This window comes from Myxocyprinus asiaticus, chromosome 28, assembly GCF_019703515.2.
Source record: "Myxocyprinus asiaticus isolate MX2 ecotype Aquarium Trade chromosome 28, UBuf_Myxa_2, whole genome shotgun sequence".
In the NCBI taxonomy this organism is placed as follows: Eukaryota; Metazoa; Chordata; class Actinopteri; order Cypriniformes; family Catostomidae; genus Myxocyprinus; species Myxocyprinus asiaticus.
In genome coordinates, this window is record NC_059371.1 from 31,359,680 (window position 1) to 31,380,335 (window position 20,656).

General features: G+C 37.4%; 1 protein-coding gene across 4 annotated transcripts in view; it reads left to right on the forward strand.

Moving 5' to 3' along the window:
* LOC127418663 (rap guanine nucleotide exchange factor 3-like) overlaps window positions 1-20,656 on the forward strand; it is a 49,508-nt gene that overhangs the window by 20,144 nt on the left and 8,708 nt on the right. For all 4 annotated transcript variants that reach the window (XM_051659340.1, XM_051659342.1, XM_051659341.1 and 1 more), the window contains 11 exons: window positions 12,676-12,782; window positions 12,949-13,070; window positions 13,435-13,615; window positions 14,643-14,727; window positions 14,821-14,881; window positions 15,946-16,022; window positions 16,167-16,313; window positions 16,661-16,773; window positions 17,549-17,637; window positions 19,170-19,248; window positions 19,437-19,587. In XM_051659340.1, the coding sequence (XP_051515300.1) occupies window positions 12,676-12,782; window positions 12,949-13,070; window positions 13,435-13,615; window positions 14,643-14,727; window positions 14,821-14,881; window positions 15,946-16,022; window positions 16,167-16,313; window positions 16,661-16,773; window positions 17,549-17,637; window positions 19,170-19,248; window positions 19,437-19,587 (1,212 nt within the window). The remainder of the gene's footprint in view (window positions 1-12,675; window positions 12,783-12,948; window positions 13,071-13,434; window positions 13,616-14,642; window positions 14,728-14,820; window positions 14,882-15,945; window positions 16,023-16,166; window positions 16,314-16,660; window positions 16,774-17,548; window positions 17,638-19,169; window positions 19,249-19,436; window positions 19,588-20,656) is intronic.

Consider the following 20,656-nt stretch of genomic DNA (forward strand, 5'->3'; position numbering starts at 1 on the left):
CTTGAAATCATGATCGCGCCTAGAAACTTCAATGGCAAGATGTACAGTGAAAAAGGAGTTTCATTCTGGTCTGTTCTCACCCAAAAGTGATTGGATTGCTTCTAAAGATATGGATTAAACCACTGGAGTCATATGGATTACTTTTATGCTGCCTTTTAGTGCTTTTTGGAGCTTCAAAGTTTTAGTCCTATTCCTTCAAGGTGAAACTTAATCAAATCAAATGTTAATATGACAGATATATATCAAACTTGTGCTTTGACCAATTTCAAAATATAGCGAGTTATTGCACACATAATTGTTTAATGTTTTCAAACTGAATTGAAAAAGTACTGTACATACCACAGTTTTTATTTTCAAGGAAGATTGCATTCATATTTCATTTATGAAGTCTCTTTCCTTCTTCATAGCTTTTTCACTGCCCCAGGCGGTTCTAGCACTGCAGTGTCACCTCTTTCATATGATACGTGTCCCTTCAGTATTATGTGAGCCGCTGAGGGAGGAAGACACTGTAAATATGTTTCTGTTCCGGCATTGCAGCCAAGCGATCTCATATGTACAGTTAATCATCTAATACATTGTTAAACAACTGTAGGTCAGTAGCTCTGTCTCTTCTCATGAATGAGATTGTATTTTTGACTGACTTGAAATAATAGCGCAGGAGATAGCTCATCCCTAGTTTATTTTAATATATATATATTGAGCTTAAATTGTTTTGGAACATTAGAACACCATTCTTTTAAAATGGATAGCAGAATCCAGATAATTTGGTCCTGGAAAATTTTCAAGAGAAATGTTGGAGCTCAAATTGGTATCAAACTTCGGTATCCTGGCAAATCTAAGCACAGTTTGTGACACTGTTGAGATCTCTTCTAAAACTCTAGAAGAGACACGTGAAATTATTGAGGTCTTTTTTCTCTTGAGAAACATCTGAGAGAAAAATATCTAATTCTGGAGAGAAATGGCTCCATTTGCTCTCAGTTTAATCTCATTGCTGTCTAGAAGAAACAATTAAGATCTCATTTGTGATTTTTCATCCCAATGGGCTAGGTCTCATCTTCACTTCCAACCCCACCTTAGTTCATTCAACCTTATTTCTCATTCTTTAAGAGTGACTTTAACGAGAAAGCCTTGTCATTGATAAGCAAGACATATTTGTGAATAAACATACAGTTTGGAAGTTTATTCCCCTCTTTATCTTATTAACACCTAACCCATTCAAACCTCTAATGAGTTTGTTTTATGACTTGAGAGTCCATACTTATACAAACACTGCTGTTATGATTACTATAACCGTCTAATTCTGCTGTACACATCTTTGTCTACCTCTTTAGTCTGCTCTTATGTGATTAAATGTTGAAATAAATTGAAAGGCAGTCAAAAAGTTGGGAAAACTTTTGATGTTTCTACTGTTTTCCAGTAGATGGTTTTAGGCAAACATCTGAGCTTGTATATTTGAGTTTATTATAAATCAGGGCATGATGGGAGAAAACGCAATATTGCTGAGGATTTAAATGTGGTGGTTTATCAGGGCTCTGGAAGCATCTTTCATCTGTGGAATGCTTTCAACTCCTGAAGTGTTCTTTTGGTGGGCACAATGATTCTTGGAGTGTGTTTCTCTGAGTGGAAAGAGGCAAGAGCTCTTGAACAAGGAATTCTGATATGGTCCCTGGAAAGCTCCTTTGTAAATAGTAGTAGCGGTCAGCTGATATTGGATTTTGCGATACTGGTAACTAAGGTGGTGGAAAAGGCAGATAACTGATTAATCGATAGTTAAAAACAAAATCTGTCTTGCCTTACTATAACTAGACATTGAGGCTACAAGAGTCCAAAAGGAATAAATTCCCAGATGCAGTTTATTGTGCAACCAAAATCCCAATAAAACAGAAACCAAATAACCAGAAAAAAAAAAAAAAAAAACTTTTATGCATAACTTTTAAACACTCCGGGGTCTCATATTTTAAAATGAAAACGAATTGGCTGCGTTATAATGCTCTATATTTAAGTATTTTCCAAATTAAGCCATTTATAGCCTATCTACTATAGTCACCAGTTGAAGGGCTTTGTAAATATTTCACCAGAAGAAGTTTAATGAGGAATAAGCTTTATTATTATTCACAAGATATGAAGTTGGAGATGCATATGCTGATGGGGCATGTTTCAGTATAGTCACATTTTTCTTTGCATGCCCATGCTTCAATTTAGAACACTTGATAATCTATTCAAAATAACAAAATATGCATTGAAGTGAGGAAACACATTATTCATTAATTACTTATTTTACCTTTGGTGGCCACTGTTATACTGGAGGACCAAGACACTAACTGTATAATCCTAAAAAAATAAAAAAATAAAAATATTGGCATAACTTTTTGCAGATAACAGATTGTTCCAAAAAGCAAATATTGGCACTGAATAATCTGTAAAACCGTTATATCGGTTTTCCTCTAATTAGTAGTTTATCTTTTGTTTACCGTACTGTTTTGAACAGCTTGGGCCTTTTGATATTCTAAAGCCAAAAAAATGTCTAATAATTTGGTGCATTTGTTTTGTTTTGATATGAGCTTTGCTCTGAAGCAAACTTGCACAGTTTTTCTTTTGTATTGTTCTTTTACATTTCACTTAGAGTTTGTAAATATTGCAAATAGTTCTCAAGCTGGTGAGAATGAAACACAATGCAGATGTATCCATATACACTTTACAGGTGGTCTTAAAGACGCAGTGCTCCTGTGTGACACACTGAAAACAAAAATAGATGTTCAATGGTCAAAGACGTCCATCTAATGCATGTTTACACAGAAAAACTATGAAAAAACAAAGACGGATACAAAAGCACATTTGGTGTGAATGGCCTCTTACAGTTTTAAAACCTAGACCTTTTAAAAAATAGTTTAGGTCTTAACAGTTTGCGTGGTCACAATAAAAAACACTTCAGTTGCTTTGTATTTTCACTTTCTGTGGGGTGTCTATAAGCAACCCTGGCTGCTTGTTCACTGTATTATGATATGAGAATAAGTTCATAATGTCCTGAGTGGCCACTGTGTCTCTGCTATGGTTCCTGCCCGCCTCTGTTGTGAATTGTGTATTTATTGTGCTTTATAGAGCTATTCCCTTAGCTCACCAAGGTCACATCATCACGAATGCCTCCACTACCGTCGCCCACAGATGGAAAATACAGCCTGTTTCCTCCCTACAGCACAGGGGAGGACAGGTCTGTACTGCTGCTACTTCAAAATGCATCGCCTCTGGGTGACTAACACTTGTATGCAAAGGAAGCAAACACCTCCCCAAAAAGTCTCAATAGTTAAAGTCATTTTTTTTTTTTTCTTTATCAGCTTGCAAAACTCGGTAGGGTGAGGCCCTATTGTTTGGTGATTTGCCCATGGATATACATACAGTGGTTTAAGGTCATCAAAGTAAGAAATCAGAGTTTGCATGCTGTGTTTAGGTGTTCCCATGGTGCAATTTTACAACCACACATTCTACTTTGTATTGCATATTAAGTACTTTCAAGCTGCTCTTCCACATTGTTTCTGGTAACTGTTTGCATAGCAATCTGACTGAGACTTAAGCAATGCCACCCATTCCCTCTGGACAAACTTTATAGTCGCATGGCGACGTCACACAAGCAGTCTTCTGTGACCTGGTAGGAGTTTGGCTGGAGCTCTCCAGGGATCCTTAGACACACTTGAGAGAATAAGAAAAGCAAACCAGACTCGCTCATCTTCTTTCAGTATCAAGAATTTGGGTGATTCTCACAAAAGCTGTTAAAAAAATGTCCTGGTCCTATTTTACTCCAAAATCAAAGGAAACAAATAAGTATTTTTATTTTGCATAATGAAAAGGAAGAACCACTTTAAGGATATTAAGATGTTTTACATTATGACATAATTTTAATTACAGTTAAGTACATTTTACCCCCTCTCATTATCGCAATTATCGCCAAGTAATAAATGGTATATATTTAAAATCGTAAAGTACATCTTAAATACATCTTAGTAGTACTCCATTCATACTGCTTTTCATTTTCACTTCAATACTTCAATTCACCTAAATACATGATTGTGTTATGGTAATGAGAATCATCAAAAATAATGGGAATAGTGAAAGTAAAACGTCCGGACGTGTTGTGGTAATGAGAATTGGTGGTTAATGTGCTTAAGATTACTGAAAATAATTGAATGCCTCTGTTCAAACTACCTCCGGACCTGAATATAGTCTAGCAAGTCTGATGAGTCTCAGGGCCGAGATTAACGGTTACATCACAAAAAACAACATCATGTTATGAAATGCCATCTTTAAATCAACTGTGAAGCACAACAAAAATGGCAACATGATCAAAGAGGAAGTTGGCATGCTGTTTCCAAAAGTTCAGGTACCCTATCGACCAGGGTAACCTATCAAACCAGCCTGTCTGGCACCAACAATCATCCATGCGATTATCTAATCAGCCAACCTTGTGGCAGCAGTGCAGTGCTTAAAATCATGCAGATATGAGTTAGGAGCTTCAGTTAATGTTCACATCAACCACCAGAATGGGGAAAAAATGTGATCTCAGTGATTTGGACCGTGGCATGATTGTTTGTGCCAGATGGGCTGGTTTGAGTATCTCTGTAACTGCTGATCTCCTGGGATTTTCATGCACAACAGTCTCTAGAATATAATCCGAATGGTGCAAAAAACAACAAACATCCAGTGAGCAGCAGTTCTGTGGACATAAATGCCTTGTTGATGAGAGAGGTCAACAGAGAATGGCCAGACTGGTTCGAACTGACAAAGTCTATGGTAACTCAGATAACCGCTCTGTACAATTGTAGTGAGAAGAATAGCATCTCAGAATGCTATTCTGAGATGCGGGTTGGCGCTGTTTTGGTGGCGGGAGATGAACCTACACAAAATTAGGCTGGTTTTTTTATGTTTTGGCTGATCGGTGTATATATATATATATATTAATGAATTTAGGTTGAATATGACCAGGACAATTTTTTGACAGGGTTTGAGAGAATCAAGTATAACATACAGTGGCCCAAAAAGGTATATGGCCATAATTCAAAATGTATACTAATTTTTATAATCAAATATATAATACAACCTCACTTGAACTATGTAATAACTATAAAAAACTTAAATGGAAAATACATGTTTCTGCGAAATGCATTAAATGTAAATGATGAACTACAATACACCTGTGGTTACTCTGTGGACACGTGCGCGCGCGTGTGTGTGTGTGTGTGTGTGTGTGTGTGTGTGTGTGTGTGTGTGTGTGGGCAGGTTTAAGTGGTTTACGAGGACTTTTTTTTAGGTTACAAACCGGTCATTACAAGGGTATTATGCTATAAATGTGTTTTATGAGGACATTTCTAGTGTCTCCATAATTGAAATCACTTGAAAAACATACTAAACGATGTTTTATTGAAAATGTAAAAATGCAGAAAGTTTTTTGTGAGGGTTAGGTTTAGGGGATAGAATCTATAGTTCATACAGTATAAAAATCATTATGTCTATGGAGAGTCCTCATAATGATAGCTGCACCAACATGAGTGTGTGTGTGTGTGTGTGTGTGTGTGTGTGTGTGTGTGTGTGTGTGTGTGTGTGTGTGTGCGTGTGTGTGTGTGTGTGTGTGTGTGTGTGTGAACTTGAGTGGAACTGACTTCACATCCAATAAAAGTCACCTTGGGACCAATTGGCTGAAAGTAATTGCAAAGAAAGGTGAAGGTGCTTAGAAAGGTGAAGTTAGTTCTGCGAAAATGTCTAGGATCACTTCTTTGCACTTTGCTAATGTTATATAGAAATAATGTAATTCTAACATTAAGATTCAAAACTGGATTAAGTGTCCAAATACTTTGTGGGACCACTGTATGAGAAGTCAAATGCTTTTTGTTAGGTAATAATCTCAGAGGCTGAGAACAGGAGAGAGACATGTGAGGCCATTTACATATAACATTAGTCTGTGATTTAGATGATAAGGTTGATAACAACAGTGTACAGATACATTTATTCCCAGGTATCAGTGCTGTAAAGTAAGGTAATTGTTCCTCAGGGGACTAGAGAATACTGGGAATAGACTGCTAGCAACAGTTCCCATCCATACCCCCTTCTCTAGGGACAGAGCTATGAGGCAGAGATGACAGGGGAGAGATCTACAATCTCAGGGCCTGTAGACACAGTGTCTGGGCCCAGGCAGTGTAAAGTGAGTCAGACGGAGTGTTCTGTAGTGTAGAGGTCTCAGAGGAGATTTGAATGCATTTACCAGCCTTGTGCTTCTTAGCTTGGCTGAAATTACATTCTAAATACCAACTGAGTTACAGTTACAGGGAGTAAAATAAATTGGAAATTATTTAATTCAGGTGAAACTGGTATCTCATTCCTCTAAAGTTGTCCCTGGTGTGAATAGATCCATTGCTTTGATCAGTCACTTTTTTAATGTGCATATATTTATTGTAAGTATCGATATATCAAATAAAATTTACAGTATATTTTAATGAAATATATACATGATTACATGAAAATACAGTGACTGTTGCAACACTTTTCCAAAATGATATTACATGACTTCTTACACGTATCTCAGGTTTTCCAAGGTGAAATGCAAGATGTGAAAATTAGAGGCGAGGTAAATTTTGTCCTAAAAATAGATGAGGTTTTTAAGGATAATGCTCTACAGAGTTTTAAATCAACAAAACGTACCTACCTCCCTACCCTAACCTTAAACCTAAACCTAACCGGTAGTGTCATAAAAAGCAAATGTGGCAGGGAAAAAATGCAATTGCTGAAGCAACCATGTGATTTTTGTGGTGCTTTATGCCCTTTGTATTGCTAATGCAACACTCTATCAGCTACTGCACAATTTGATCACAGCCAAACACACTTCTAAATGTAGCTGATTATGTAAAGTACATTTTAAAATGTATCGCCTTACAAGTGATTTCATAAGATAGCATTGTGTGAGGAACAGCAGAAAATTAAGTGTACGTGTAAGGGATAATGTACAGTCAGCCAGCTGTAAAAAAATAAACCTTGACAGGGTGATCAGAACCCCTAAACGAAGCATCCCCGATCAGGAAGTGGAAGTGCGGTTGTTACTCAGAGATATTAGACCAATAGATGGCGCTATTGACCAATCAGAAGCAAGTTTAATAAGAACTAATAATCTGCCATTTGATATTTGATATTTGATAATAATATTTCCCAACTCACGAGGTGTGTCAAAAAAAAAAAAAAAATATCAACCCTGGATAGTTTTAACTCGTCAGGAATAAGCATGTGTTGTTTACAGTGCTGGCCTTGTGCAGTGTTTTAGAAAGTGGGCCCGTTTGGGGTGCTTTAGCATGAGAACTGTCTCCCTTTGGATGGGTCAAAAGCCAATTACATCACCATGATTGACCGATCAGACCAGACCAAGGGCCTCCAAGAAGGGGCACACATCACCGGCCTAAAGAGACAACCACAAAAAATAGAGTGAGAATTTAGAGAAATTCAGGTTTGAAACCTCATACTTGTACTAGCCTAAGTTGAGTTTAAGGGGCCTTTTCAGACCAAACGTGTTCTCCTGCTAAAAATGCTGACACAGTGCAACAAATATAATAGAACGCAGGTTTCTCTAGACACACCTTTAAAAGGTGATGTTCTTTTTAACCTGACATGGCGGCTAAAAAAAATTAGAAACCTGAGCGCAACATTCACAGACATCCGGCAAGTGCATGTTTACTTAGAAAAACAATGGAAAAACAGCGCAACCTAAAAACACGTTAGGTTTAAATGGCCCCCAACCCTGTGTCCCAGAATATGTACTATCCATCCTAAGTAGTATGCAAGTTTAGATTTAGTATGTCCCAGATCGTGGCATTTTGAAAGTACTATTCTTAAGGTGCCTGGATAGTATACTATTTTCTCTGGTTTTTGGACTAATATTGCAGAGGGTCTTAGGTATCAAGACACAGTTGTATGACTTGATGATATGTCCCAATATTGGCATACTCAAACAATATGGTACTCAACTTTCTACTACTTTTCCAGTATATAGTATGTATACTGTACACATTATGCTGATTTTCCATATGCATGGAAATTCCTAAAATTTGCAGTATACAACAGTGCACACTGCACTGCTTAACCTTCCATTTCGAGTGAGTTAAAACAACTGAAAGTCTCTTTCTTGACTCATTTCATAAGACTGCCAAGTCATTTTTACTTAAGTTCAGAGATGAAAACTTTTTTCATCTGGACCCCACTTGCTGAATTAGTCATGGTAAACAATGCAGCATACTACTGTTTGCTGAATACACATATTTTTTAAATAGCTTTATATAGCATAATAGCATTATTATTGCTATTATATACAGTATATTCTGTAACAAAGTATGCTTAATTGGGATGCAGGCCAATACCAGGGATGGGCAAGTATTTAAGATACATGTGTTTGAAATAGGTAATTGAAACTGAAATTGAAAACTATTTTGTACTTTGTATTTTAAAGTCTTTGAAAAAATAAAATGTAATTTGTGTCTAAATACATTGAAGTTTGGTATTTGTGAATTTTCAAAATACATAAAATACTTTGCACCATTCAACATCATAATTAGGCTGCTGAAACCCTGGGTGCTTCTCATTTCTGAAATTGTGTGTCCTTGCTTCCTCTTCTCATTTCCTTGATCCACCCTCAAAGGAAAAGTGGAAAGGATGGAAGGAAAGGAAATAAGGATGGAGGAATCAAAGCAAGACGGATTGGTAAAATGAAACGTCCTGCTCACTCACGCGTCACTTCAGAGCACCGTCTCTGCGCAGCTGCATTACATTGGAGTGCTTGACATTATGTTGTTGAAACTTGACATATATTTTCATAACAAATCCTAATAATTCATGATGCACAGATAAAGTAGACTGCAAAGGTGAAACATGAATTAAAACTGTTGTGTGAGATGTGAAGGGGGAGGAGAATTTACGCATGCGTCAGGTGCTTCGACCAAAAAAGTCTTCCACATAGGATGCTCCTATGCTTCCTCGCTCAAGCATCCTTGACAATCTTCCTCCATCTAAATTGCTAATTTGGTACTAGAAAATCACATGCCATTATATCAAACACAGTTGAAAGCTATTTGGTTTGTTAAATGAAGCTTAACGTTGTCTTTGTGTTTGTTTTTGTGTTGCCACAGTATGCAATAGACTGGCATGTCTTAAGGTCAATATTAGGTAAAAAAAAAAAAATGGCAAAAAAGAAACAGCTTTCTCTAGAAACTCATCAGTCAATCATTGTTTTGAGGAATGAAGGCAATACAATGCTTGAAATTGCCAAAAGACTGAAGATTTCACACAAAGGTGTACACTACAGTCTTAAAAGACAAAAGGACTACTGGCTCTAACAAGGACAGAAAGAGATGTGGAAGGACAAGATGTACAACTAAACAAGAGGATAAGTACATCAGAGTGTCTAGTTTGAGAAATAGACACCTCACATGTCCTCAGCTGACAGCTTCATAGAATTCTACCCGCTCAACACCAGTTTCATGTACAACAGTAAAGAGAAGACTCAGGGGTGCATCTTATGGGAAGAATTGCAAAGAAAAAGCCACTTTTGAAACAGAAAAACAAAAAGAAAAGGTTAGAGTGGGCAAAGAAACACAGACATTGGACAACAGATAATTGGAAAAGAGTGTTATGGATCTTAAACCCATTGAACTTTTGTGGGATCAGCTAGACTGTAAGGTGTGTGAGAAGTGCCCGATAAGACAGCCACATCTATGGCAAGTGCTACAGGAAGCGTGGGGTGAAATGTCACCTGAGTATCAGGACAAACTGACAGCTAGAATGCCAAAGATCTGCAAAGCTGTCATTGCTGCACATGGAGGATTTATTTATGAGAAATCTTTGAAGTAGTTTAAGAAGTTCTGAACATTTATTTCAAATTGTAATAGTAATTTTTCACGTTATTAATGTCCTGACTATACATTGTGATCAGATGAATGCCACTTTGGTGAATAAAAGTACCAATTTCTTTCCATTAGAGCAAATCTGTACATTATTCCAAACTTTTGGCCACCAGTGTAGATTCCAGCCCAATAGTGATACTTCACTTAATGGCCAATGTTACATGTATTTTGAGTATTTTTGATATAAAAATACTGTATTTTATTTTGATCCATTTTTTTCCACCCAGTATTTGATATTTTATTTTTATACATTTAAACTGAGGTATTTTGTATTTTTATTTTAAATACATTTTCATATATTTATGCCCATCACATGGCTAATGCCACGGTTTTGTATGAAAACACAAATTTGCTATATTTAAGCTTTTCATCCACACTGAAATGGCATTTTCCTCCACTGAAAATTGTTACTTTTGAAACTTGAACTCCATTTTCATTTGAAAAAAGTTTTCAGTTTCTGTGGAGGAAAACGCCGTTCTAGTGTAGATGAGAGAATTTACGAGAAAATGAATGCGTTTACAAATGAAAAAGTATGTGTGGCCTAAGATTAAAAAAATTAGATGCTCTGTGATGTTCTAGAACATTTCTTTTCTGCTGACATTGTTTTCTGTGCAGTGCTTCACATTCACAGTAGTTCATCCTCTTACAGTATGAGTGTCTTCACTTTAACAGACGTTTGTTTTTTACAGTGTTGTTGCACTAAACCAGTTTTTATCACCATGTGATCTGTATGAGTTGGTCTTGGCAGGAATACAGACAAAAACTAAGGCTGCATTGCAACATCGATGGCATGCTTCAGTAGCTCTATAAACTGTAGCCTCAATCAATGAGTTCGACTTTTTACACTCCAGTTTTCTCAGTCTGTTTGGGAGAAGGAGCGGGACGCACCATCTGCAGGGGGTCTAACAGAATGAAGGGTTGGAAAGGAGGAGGCAAGGAATGAAAACAGAAGTCTAGAAAGAGAGGGATGGATAAAGCAGGAGGGTATGAAAAGAGAGGGTGTTGATAGAAAGAAAACAGAAGAGCAGCGAAACAGCTTTCATTTGGGGGAGGAGTGTGAATGATAGCGATCCTTAGCGGAGGAGGTGTTGGAGAGTGTAGCACTGGGGGGTTGTGGCACGTTCTCATATCTCATATATATATATAAATTAACATTAAACAAGATTAATAAGTGTTGAAAAAGTATTGTTCATAGTTAGTTCATGTTAACTAATGTAGTTAACTAATGTTAACAAATCCAACCTAACTGTTTAGTGTTACCAAGGACTTTTAGAAAATAAATTCATTTTCAGACTCTTTTTGCTTTCTTGTGAAAGTTTTTTGGTCTTTGCACCTGAATTTGCGGGGAGATCATGGTGATTTTTTGTTTTTGTTTCATTATTTGGAAATAATGACCAAAGGTCCATTTCATTTAAAGACAACAAGTAACACCTTTCACAGCGCAGTTAAAGTCAACATGAACTCATAATTGAGCCGATTACCACACGTTCCTGTTTTTAAATTGTTCCACCTCCACTTTTATGTCACCAAGCCTTTTTTTCAACCCCTCCCTTTCAATCACCTGTCATATAATATGTTTCATGACCTAGTCAGTTCCAGATGGATAAAACCCCTAAAACAATCACTAAAATATCCTACCGCATATTTTCATCCGGTTGAACATCTGGAATAGAAAATATCAGAAATACGTTCAGAAACACGTTAGATTACAAAAGTATGTAATTTGGGTTGACTTAAACTTCTATAATGTGGTATATTTCTAATTGAAACAGAATATTCAGTAGGAAATAATGTTGGTGGGACTCTCATGGGGATATGATTGGATTGATATTATGGGTTAACATTATTTTCCCCACCCATGAGGCCTTGGGTGTCAGCAGAAAGGTAATTAACAGTGATAGTTATCACATCTTTAAAACAATTTTTTTTTCTTTACAGTGAAATATACTGATGAATCATGCACAATGAGACCAAGGATATCAGTGAATTAAAGGGATAGTAACCCAAAAATGAAAATTCTGTCATCATTTACTCACCCTCATGCCATCCCAGATGTGGATGACTTTCTTTTTTTCTGCTGAACACAACAATTTTTAGAAGAATATTTTAGCTCTGTAGGTCCATACAATTCAAGTGAATAGTGGCCAGAACTTTGAAGGTCCAAAAAGGACATAAAGGCAGCATAAAAGTAATCCATAAAACTCCAGTGGTTTAATCCATGTCTTCAGAACTGATATGATAGGTGTCGGCGAGAAACAGATTTTTTTTACTGTAAATCTACACCACATTCTGGTGTGGAAGGGACTCTCAGCCACCTACTGGTTGGAGCTTGTCAAAGGTGGTGATTTAAAGTAAAAAAGGACCTCACCCTCACCTATCAACTTGTGTCAAAAGACTTTGATTTAACCACTAGAGTTGTTGGGTTACTTTTATGCTGCCTTTATATCCTTTTTGGACCTTCTGAGTTCTGGTCAAATCTTTGTTTGTTTTTAGAAGAAAAAAATTCATACACGTCTGGGATGGCATGAGGGTGAGTAATTGATGAGAGAAGTTAAATTTTTTGGGTGAACTATCCCTTGAAGAAAGTAATTACAGTATTGTCAATTTTGGTTTCATGTTGTCTTTGTACTCAAAGGCATTCACCTTTGTGGTTTAAATACTGTATAGAAACATTAATATTACCTATTATTAATAAATTATCATTATTAGTCTTAAAGTTATCATTTCTCTCTTTTTTCTCTTGCTCTCTCAGTTTTTGTCTGATCGAATCCTGAAAGCCGCCAGGGTGGTGTACAGCACGCTGATGGAGCATAACCCAGGCCTGATAAGGGACAGAAAACACCATCTTAAGACCTATAGGTGCATCTTTCACTGCATCTAATCACTTTGTCACTTTGGGATAAATAAGTTACAATATTCACCAACCAAGACAAATAGATAAATGTGTAACATTTTAAAATCTGTTTACTGTTCTTTGATAACAAAGTTTTTTTTTTTTTTTTTTTTTTTTTGGTTTGTACCACAGGCAGTGCTGCAGTGGAAAGGAGCTTGTTGATTGGCTGATGAAACTGAATGACTGTTTTCAGTCCCGGAGTCAGGCAGTCGGGATGTGGCAGGTTTTGGTGGATGAGGGCATTCTGGGTCACGGTAAAGATAAACAACAATGTCTTTAGATACAATATCTATAGAAGATTTCAAAATTTTTGGCATGCTTTCCCATACAAAAAATTGTTGTGGTAGTACTATAGTACAGTGATTGTATCAGAAGGTAATCCAATATTCGTGGACTATAGTATTTACATAGTATTCCAATGTATTTCAAAGATTACCATGGTACTAGTCCAAAATAACATGGTATTGCCATGGTACACGTCCATAAAAACAGTATTACCATCGTACCATGTGAGAAAAAAAATAACATGGTAGTACCATGGTTCTTTTTAATTAGTGTTACAAATCTGAATGTTTATATATTATCTGACAAGCAATATGTCTTTGTTAAATTGTGCAGTGAAACAGGAGTTAAACTTCCATGACAAAGACACACAGTTTTACCGCTTTATGGAGGCAGAATTTGACCTTAATCACACAACCAATGAGAAAGACTCCAAAGAAGATGAGCTCCAAGAGAGTTTATCGCTGCTTATCCAGATGGGCCCAGATGCTTTTCTGACTATGATACTGCGAAAATGGTAAGACACAAGAGATGATGGCAAACATGTCTGAAACAAAATATTTATGTACATGAATGGATGGATAGATGGATGGATGAACAGACAGATGGAGAGACAGATAGATAGATGATGGATGGATGGATGGATGGACGGACAGACAGAGAGACAGATAGATAGATGATGGATGGATGGATGGATAGATGGATGGATGTAAGGATGGATGGACAGACGGAGAGACAGATAGATAGATGATGGATGGATGGATGGATGGATGGATGGATGTAAGGATGGATGGACAGATGGAGAGACAGATAGATAGATGATGGATGGATGGATGGATGGACAGACGGAGAGACAGATAGATAGATGATGGATGGATGGATGGATGGATGGATGGATGGACGGACAGACGGAGAGACAGATAGATAGATGATGGATGGATGGATGGATGAAAGGATGGATGGACAGACGGAGAGACAGATAGATAGATGATGGATGGATGGATGGATGGATGGACAGATGGAGAGACAGATAGATAGATGGATGGATGGATGGATGGACGGACAGACGGAGAGACAGATAGATAGATGATGGATGGATGGATGGATGGATGGACGGACAGACGGAGAGACAGATAGATAGATGATGGATGGATGGATGGATGGATGGATGGATGGATGAAAGGATGGATGGACAGACAGAGAGACAGATAGATAGATGATGGATGGATGGATGGATGGACAGACAGAGAGACAGATAGATAGATGATGGATGGATGGATGGATGGATGGATGGATGGACGGACAGACGGAGAAACAGATAGATAGATGATGGATGGATGGATGGATGGATGGATGGACGGACAGACGGAGAGACAGATAGATAGATGATGGATGGATGGATGGATGGATGGATGGACATTACCTAACAGACATGGGCTTTAAGCTAAAATACTCCAGTTTTCATTTCATGGGTCTTTAATAAATAGTTTTGCCATTTAATAGTCTGCATAAACCTTGTAAAAATGTGTGTTTCTGTGCATTAGTCCAAACCAGCGGACTTCAGAGGATCTTGAAGTTATTTACGAAGAGCTTCTGCATGTCAAGGCTGTGGCCCACTTGTCTACATCTGTGAGTTAACACTCGCTGAAACCCTTCGTATTTGTTTGCACCACAAATCTTAATTCATCCATCATGTCTGTCATCTTTCACTCTTTCCCGCAGGTTCGGAAGGAATTGGCTACAGTGCTGGTTTTTGAAAGCCATGCCAAGGCGGGAACAGTCTGTGAGTGTGAAAGCAATGATGACATTTTGTTAGTGGTGGGCGGGAATAAAAAACTGTGCTAACATTGAAAAAGCGCTTAGGCAGAGTAAAAAAGAGCTGTGATGTTCCTGTTTAGACTTCATACCAGACAGCACTGTTAACAATGTGAATGAGTTAATCATTTTATTGTGTTATTCCCTTATTACATGCTAAAGTAGATGAATGACATACAAAAGAAAAACTAAAAGCAATTATGGCATATATAGCGTCACTGCCGCAGTCATTCTTGCATACTGAATAGGAAGAGTAGGCAGCACAGACACTGATGGTTATCTCATGGAGGATGTTAATCACACTTAAAATCATAAGCTCATATATTCATAAATTCTGTATGAACCAATAAAATGGTTAGATAGCCTTAGAGAAAGTCAATTCTTATGCTCCTCTTATAAGATTATTTTTTTTAGATTATTATTTGTCCATGTGTGTTAATATTGCAGTATGATTCTACTTCACAATATGTGCTTTAACAAGATTATACCAAGATTAAAGGTATGGTTCAGCCAAAAAATGACAGTTCTGTTATCCTTTACACACCCTCATATTGTTTCAAAACCAGGCTGACTTTCTTTCATGGAACGTCAAAGGCAGAATGACAGCTTCAGTCACCATTCACTTTCATTGTATAGAAAATAGATGCAATGAAAGTAAATGGTGAGTGAGGCTAACATTCTGCCTAACATTTCCTTTTGTGTTCTGTGAAAGAAAGAAAGTCATACAAGCTTTGAAACAATATGAGGGTGAGTAAATTCTAACAGTTGTAATGTTTGAGTGAACTACCACATTAAATTACTTTTAAATGGATGCAATGATCTCTACATGTCTATTTTCAGTTATAAAAGGTTTTAAAGGTGATGTGTTTAATTTTAATGTAAACAAACGTATGCAAAAGGTTTACTTATATCCCTCTATGTCTCTGCACAGACTGAAATATTATCACCTTTAAGGTGATTATTATTGGTTCATGTTTGTGTTTACTGTAAGAAAACAGTGTAATGTGTTTGTGTTTATGTTTTTCATATCAGTGTTCAGTCAAGGGGACAAAGGGACTTCATGGTATATCATCTGGAGGGGTTCTGTTAATGTCATCACACACGGCAAGGTAGAGCCATCATCTTTATCTTGGTGACCTTTAAAAGTTTAAATATAGATGCTTACATTGTTTCAAGATGATTCATAATATATTTCTTCCTCTTAAGAAAAGATGATCTTATTGTCTGTGCTTGTGTATGTGTGTATAATACAGGGCTTGGTGACCACGCTTCATGAAGGAGATGACTTTGGGCAGCTGGCCCTAGTGAATGACGCCCCTCGAGCGGCCACAATCATCCTAAGAGAGGACAACTGCCATTTCCTGCGGGTGGACAAGCAGGACTTCATACATATCCTTAAGGTATGTGTTGCATACATATGTCTGGATGGGTTCCTTGTTGAAAAGACCAGCACCAAACCAGCACTAACCAGAATAAACCTGAAGCACATTCCTGTCAATCAATTACAGTACAAAGCCTATTCCTAATCCTATTCCATTTACAACCCCTAAAATTACAGGGAAATAATTGGCTGATAAGAATGCAGTTGGCTAAACCTCAATCCCAGCCCTAAGCCTAAACCTAACCCTAAAATCTGATTGGATGATAGGAATTTTGTGCAGCTCCAACATGTTTGTTGTTCCAGGAATATGCATGGATGTAAGTATATGTGTGTGCATCAGGTGTAATGGTACATGTTTTATTGCAGGATGTGGAGGCCAACACCGTCCGTTTGGAGGAACATGGTAAAGTCGTTCTGGTTCTTGAGAAGAGTTCAGCACAGGAGTCCAGCTATCAGGGAGGATCAGCAAGCAGCAACAAGTAAATAATTCATTTCAGAACTAATTAATTTAGTTTCTATGTTAATTGCACATTTCAGTAATTTGAACCCCTTTTAATTAAAGCTGAAGTATGTCATTTTTGTGCCAAAAAATTATTATCATTTTCATACAGTGCCCCTGTCTGCTACTGGTAAAACAAACAGATAGCAACACCCTATACTCACACTATTGGTTGAGCCAATGTTGGAATGACACTTGAGATGCTCAAACAAAAAGAGCAATGTTTAAAAAGTTCCACAGAGCTGCAGTGTTTACACTTTTCAGGGAAATCAACCTACAAACAGCTTATGTATAGTTTTGACTGCATATTAACCTGGGACAGGAGAAAGCATTTAAGCACTGAAAAAGTTACACACATTAACATCACACAAAATACTGAAAACTTACTCATTTGAATTGTGTTTACTTATTTTAGGAGAGTATCTCTTTCTCACAGCATTAGGCTCACTTTAGCAAACTCAAATGCAGCTTTTAACTGTAAATCATGCATGTAAAATCAGTCACATTTAAAAGTATGTGGAAACAATGTCCGCAATGAGAGTGCCAGTTCGGTTGTATATGAAGGACTTTACCTCAGCTACAGCAGTGTTACTTTACAATGAAAAGAAAGCTCGAGCATTAGTCATCACTATTACTTGATTTCAAGTGTGTTAACCCAATTTTGAAACCATGGTGGACATCTAATTATCAGTATGAATTACCCACCTCCTACCCACACCCAGATTATTCACCCCTTCTGTCTCTATCTATCTCAGGTATACAGTAATGTCAGGAACACCAGAGAAGATACTAGAACACATGCTGGAGACAATTAAATTGGAAACCAATGGCACTGATTTTGTAGGTATGGTATTGTGTCTTTTGATATTGTCATTTTGTGATTCTAAAGTAGGGGCCATCAACCTTTTTCAGGCTATGGACCCCTTGGCAAATGGAGATTACTTCCTTAACAAATGGAGTGTGCATTTTAAGCCAGGCCTACAGTATAAAAACATGTGTATAGTACCATATTAATGTACTTTCTTTATAGTGCTTGCATTTCATTATAATTTACAGTACTTTATATTTTACAGTTTCTTTGATATATTTTGACATGATACATTTGAAATTAGGAGGTAAAATTAAATGTTAAACTGAACTTTATCTTCTTAACTGTAGTTTAGGCTTAAGTAAACTTAATATTGTAATTTTTAATGCATAGTTTAATTTTACACAAAAAAAGTTCAATAAATCAATAAATAGAAAAATCAATAAATGGCCCCCTGTTAGGCCGAAACGTACTCTATGCAAGTACGTGAATGCAGACGCTTCTAGCTACACAAGCTCAATTTCATGCTGTAGTGATGTGGCCGTGGCCGTGCGACGTCTGTGGAGAGTGAGGTCTGGAGACGAAGAACAGTAAGGATTGACACCTGTGGGAAATCACCTCAAACAGCTGTTTTGTGTTGCAGTGAGAGCTGGAGGGGGAATAAAAGGGCAGTCCAAACTGCCAGATGGAAGAGATAGAGAGAGAGAGACGCACGCAGCAGTGATCGTGTGTGCCTTTGATATGTTTTGCTGAAAAGCAAACTTATGTGTTGGACCAAAAAGAATTACGTGGACTGTTCACGTGACCCCCGCTACCTCCTTCATTGTAGAGAACTAGTGATCTGTCACACATGCGTACTGTAGATCCAAAATGTGTCAGACTGCAATTCATAACACAATGCATGTACTCGTTGCATTATAAACATTGCCATAAGGGGTGCAACAGTGGACATAGTGTGAATTGTCCTCTTCTACGTTGAGTTTTCTCTTGCACATCAACAAATGTCATGGTTAAGAAGTGGTTTGAAGAGAATATTGCCAAGCAAATAAGTTAAAGTCAATGTATTTATAGCAACTTACCTGAATAGTAAAAATCCAGTTTAATGGCACAGACTTTTGATGGTAACTCTATCGCCCCTTTGAGTACTGTTTGTTACCGCCACAGTAACGCAAGAATGCATATTATGCATGTTCAGCCAGACCTCGTGCTTGCAATGCATCAGGCAAGTGTCACATCTGCGTACTTGTATACTTGCACACTGTACTTGCATAAAGTATTTTTCTGGCCTTTAAGACCCCTGCTTTAAACAATACTGATATGTTTCAAGCAACATTTTCAAAAATCTGTCATGACTGATTACACATTTATTCAAGTACCAGTTGTACCAGAGACTGAGAAATTAACTGTGGGAGTGACCAAAACATTCCTGCCTGTTTAGATGAGTGTTTACACATCCATTAAAACCACTAGTCAGATGATTCAGATTGTTCTGGTGTTCTCCACACCGCTTAAAGAAGAAAGCATGTCCTATTTAATGCCATTTATGAGCCTTTGTTGTGCTCCTACAGATCCCAGTGTGAGTGACTTCCTCCTAACACATCCTGTCTTCATGCCCTACAGTCAGTTCTGTGTGGCCCTCCAGCATCAATATCCTGACACTGAACAAACCACTCATAATCTCCTTCATATTGATATTTTAGTCTCAACGTTTTCTTTGGTTTGATAATAGTGCTATTCAGTGTCTGTAATTCCTGTCAGAGAGCACAAAGATCAATTGCAACAGTAATTGCACAAAGTGTGTTTGGTCCAACATCATTCCTTAACTGGTGTAGCACTTATCTAGCGGAGCCATCAGAAGGCTCAGACCTGGAGAAGGTAGCGTATGCTCTCAACACCAAACAGAAGATTGTGAAGCTGGTGGGTCATTGGGTGGCTCTGTATGGTCTGCTACTGAGGGACGACCCTGTGGCCTCAGAATTCCTGGAGGTTAGTGTAATCACAGTGTATAAAACTGAATAGTCATTAGGGATGAGCAATATATTGACCATATGTATCAGCCAATAGAGCGCAACAATCTGGTTCTGGAAGTTAAAATCCCATTTATTTTTCCCATAGGGGAACCTTTAAAAACAGACCTACTGTACCCTGAGCTCTGAGGCTCTTAATCATTGGTATATGCTTCTGATGAAGCCATCAGTCCACGTTTTTTCAAAGTGTTTTATTCATTTTGTTTAAAAGCTGAATTTCTGATGAAGAACTACACTACCCATGATCCTGTGGAGGAAAATCCACCAATCAGAGAATCACAGCATACAAAGCACACCAAATCAGCCAAATCTGAATATTTTGCAATAACATTAAAATATATTGTTTAAATACTTATAATCAGCAACTTAGTTTTACATATTTCCATCATTTTAATTTGATTGCTATTTGCAATGCTTCATGGGATTGTAGTTAATTCCCTCATTAAAGATGTTAAGTGCACAGTCTTGTATCTTCATCTTGTCCAATTTTCAAATACTTGTTTGCTTAAAATCAAAGCATGTAATCTTGTGATTCACCTCAGAGCTGGCTGATTTGGTTCATGGCTTAGAAAGCTTTTATGAAGACTTTAAAGAAATGCCTATGGAAAAAAATGAATGGGCAAAAACACATATCATTTGTCTGATAAGGTCAATGTCAGACAATACACATCATACTCCGTCTCTATGCCAGGTTTAAAAAAAGACATAATGTTTAAATGCCTTATTTCACTTCAGTATGTGGAACTTTATTATGAGAACACTAAAAAAATCACATTGGTTTTTGGCTGTAACATTAAAATAATAATCAGCTCTATCAGAAAGATTGTTGGAATAAATGTGAACAAAAGAATAGTTATATCATTTGGCGTAAGCCCTGTCCAACGGTTCAGCTATTCGATGCTTGCTTAAACCGTCAGATCCTGCTGGGGGTGATGACGGCAAGGGAGCGGAGCATACCCCCGACCAGGACAGGACCTAAACTGGTGGAGATGGGGTGGGATGGGGGATGAAAACACGGAAGTATGTGA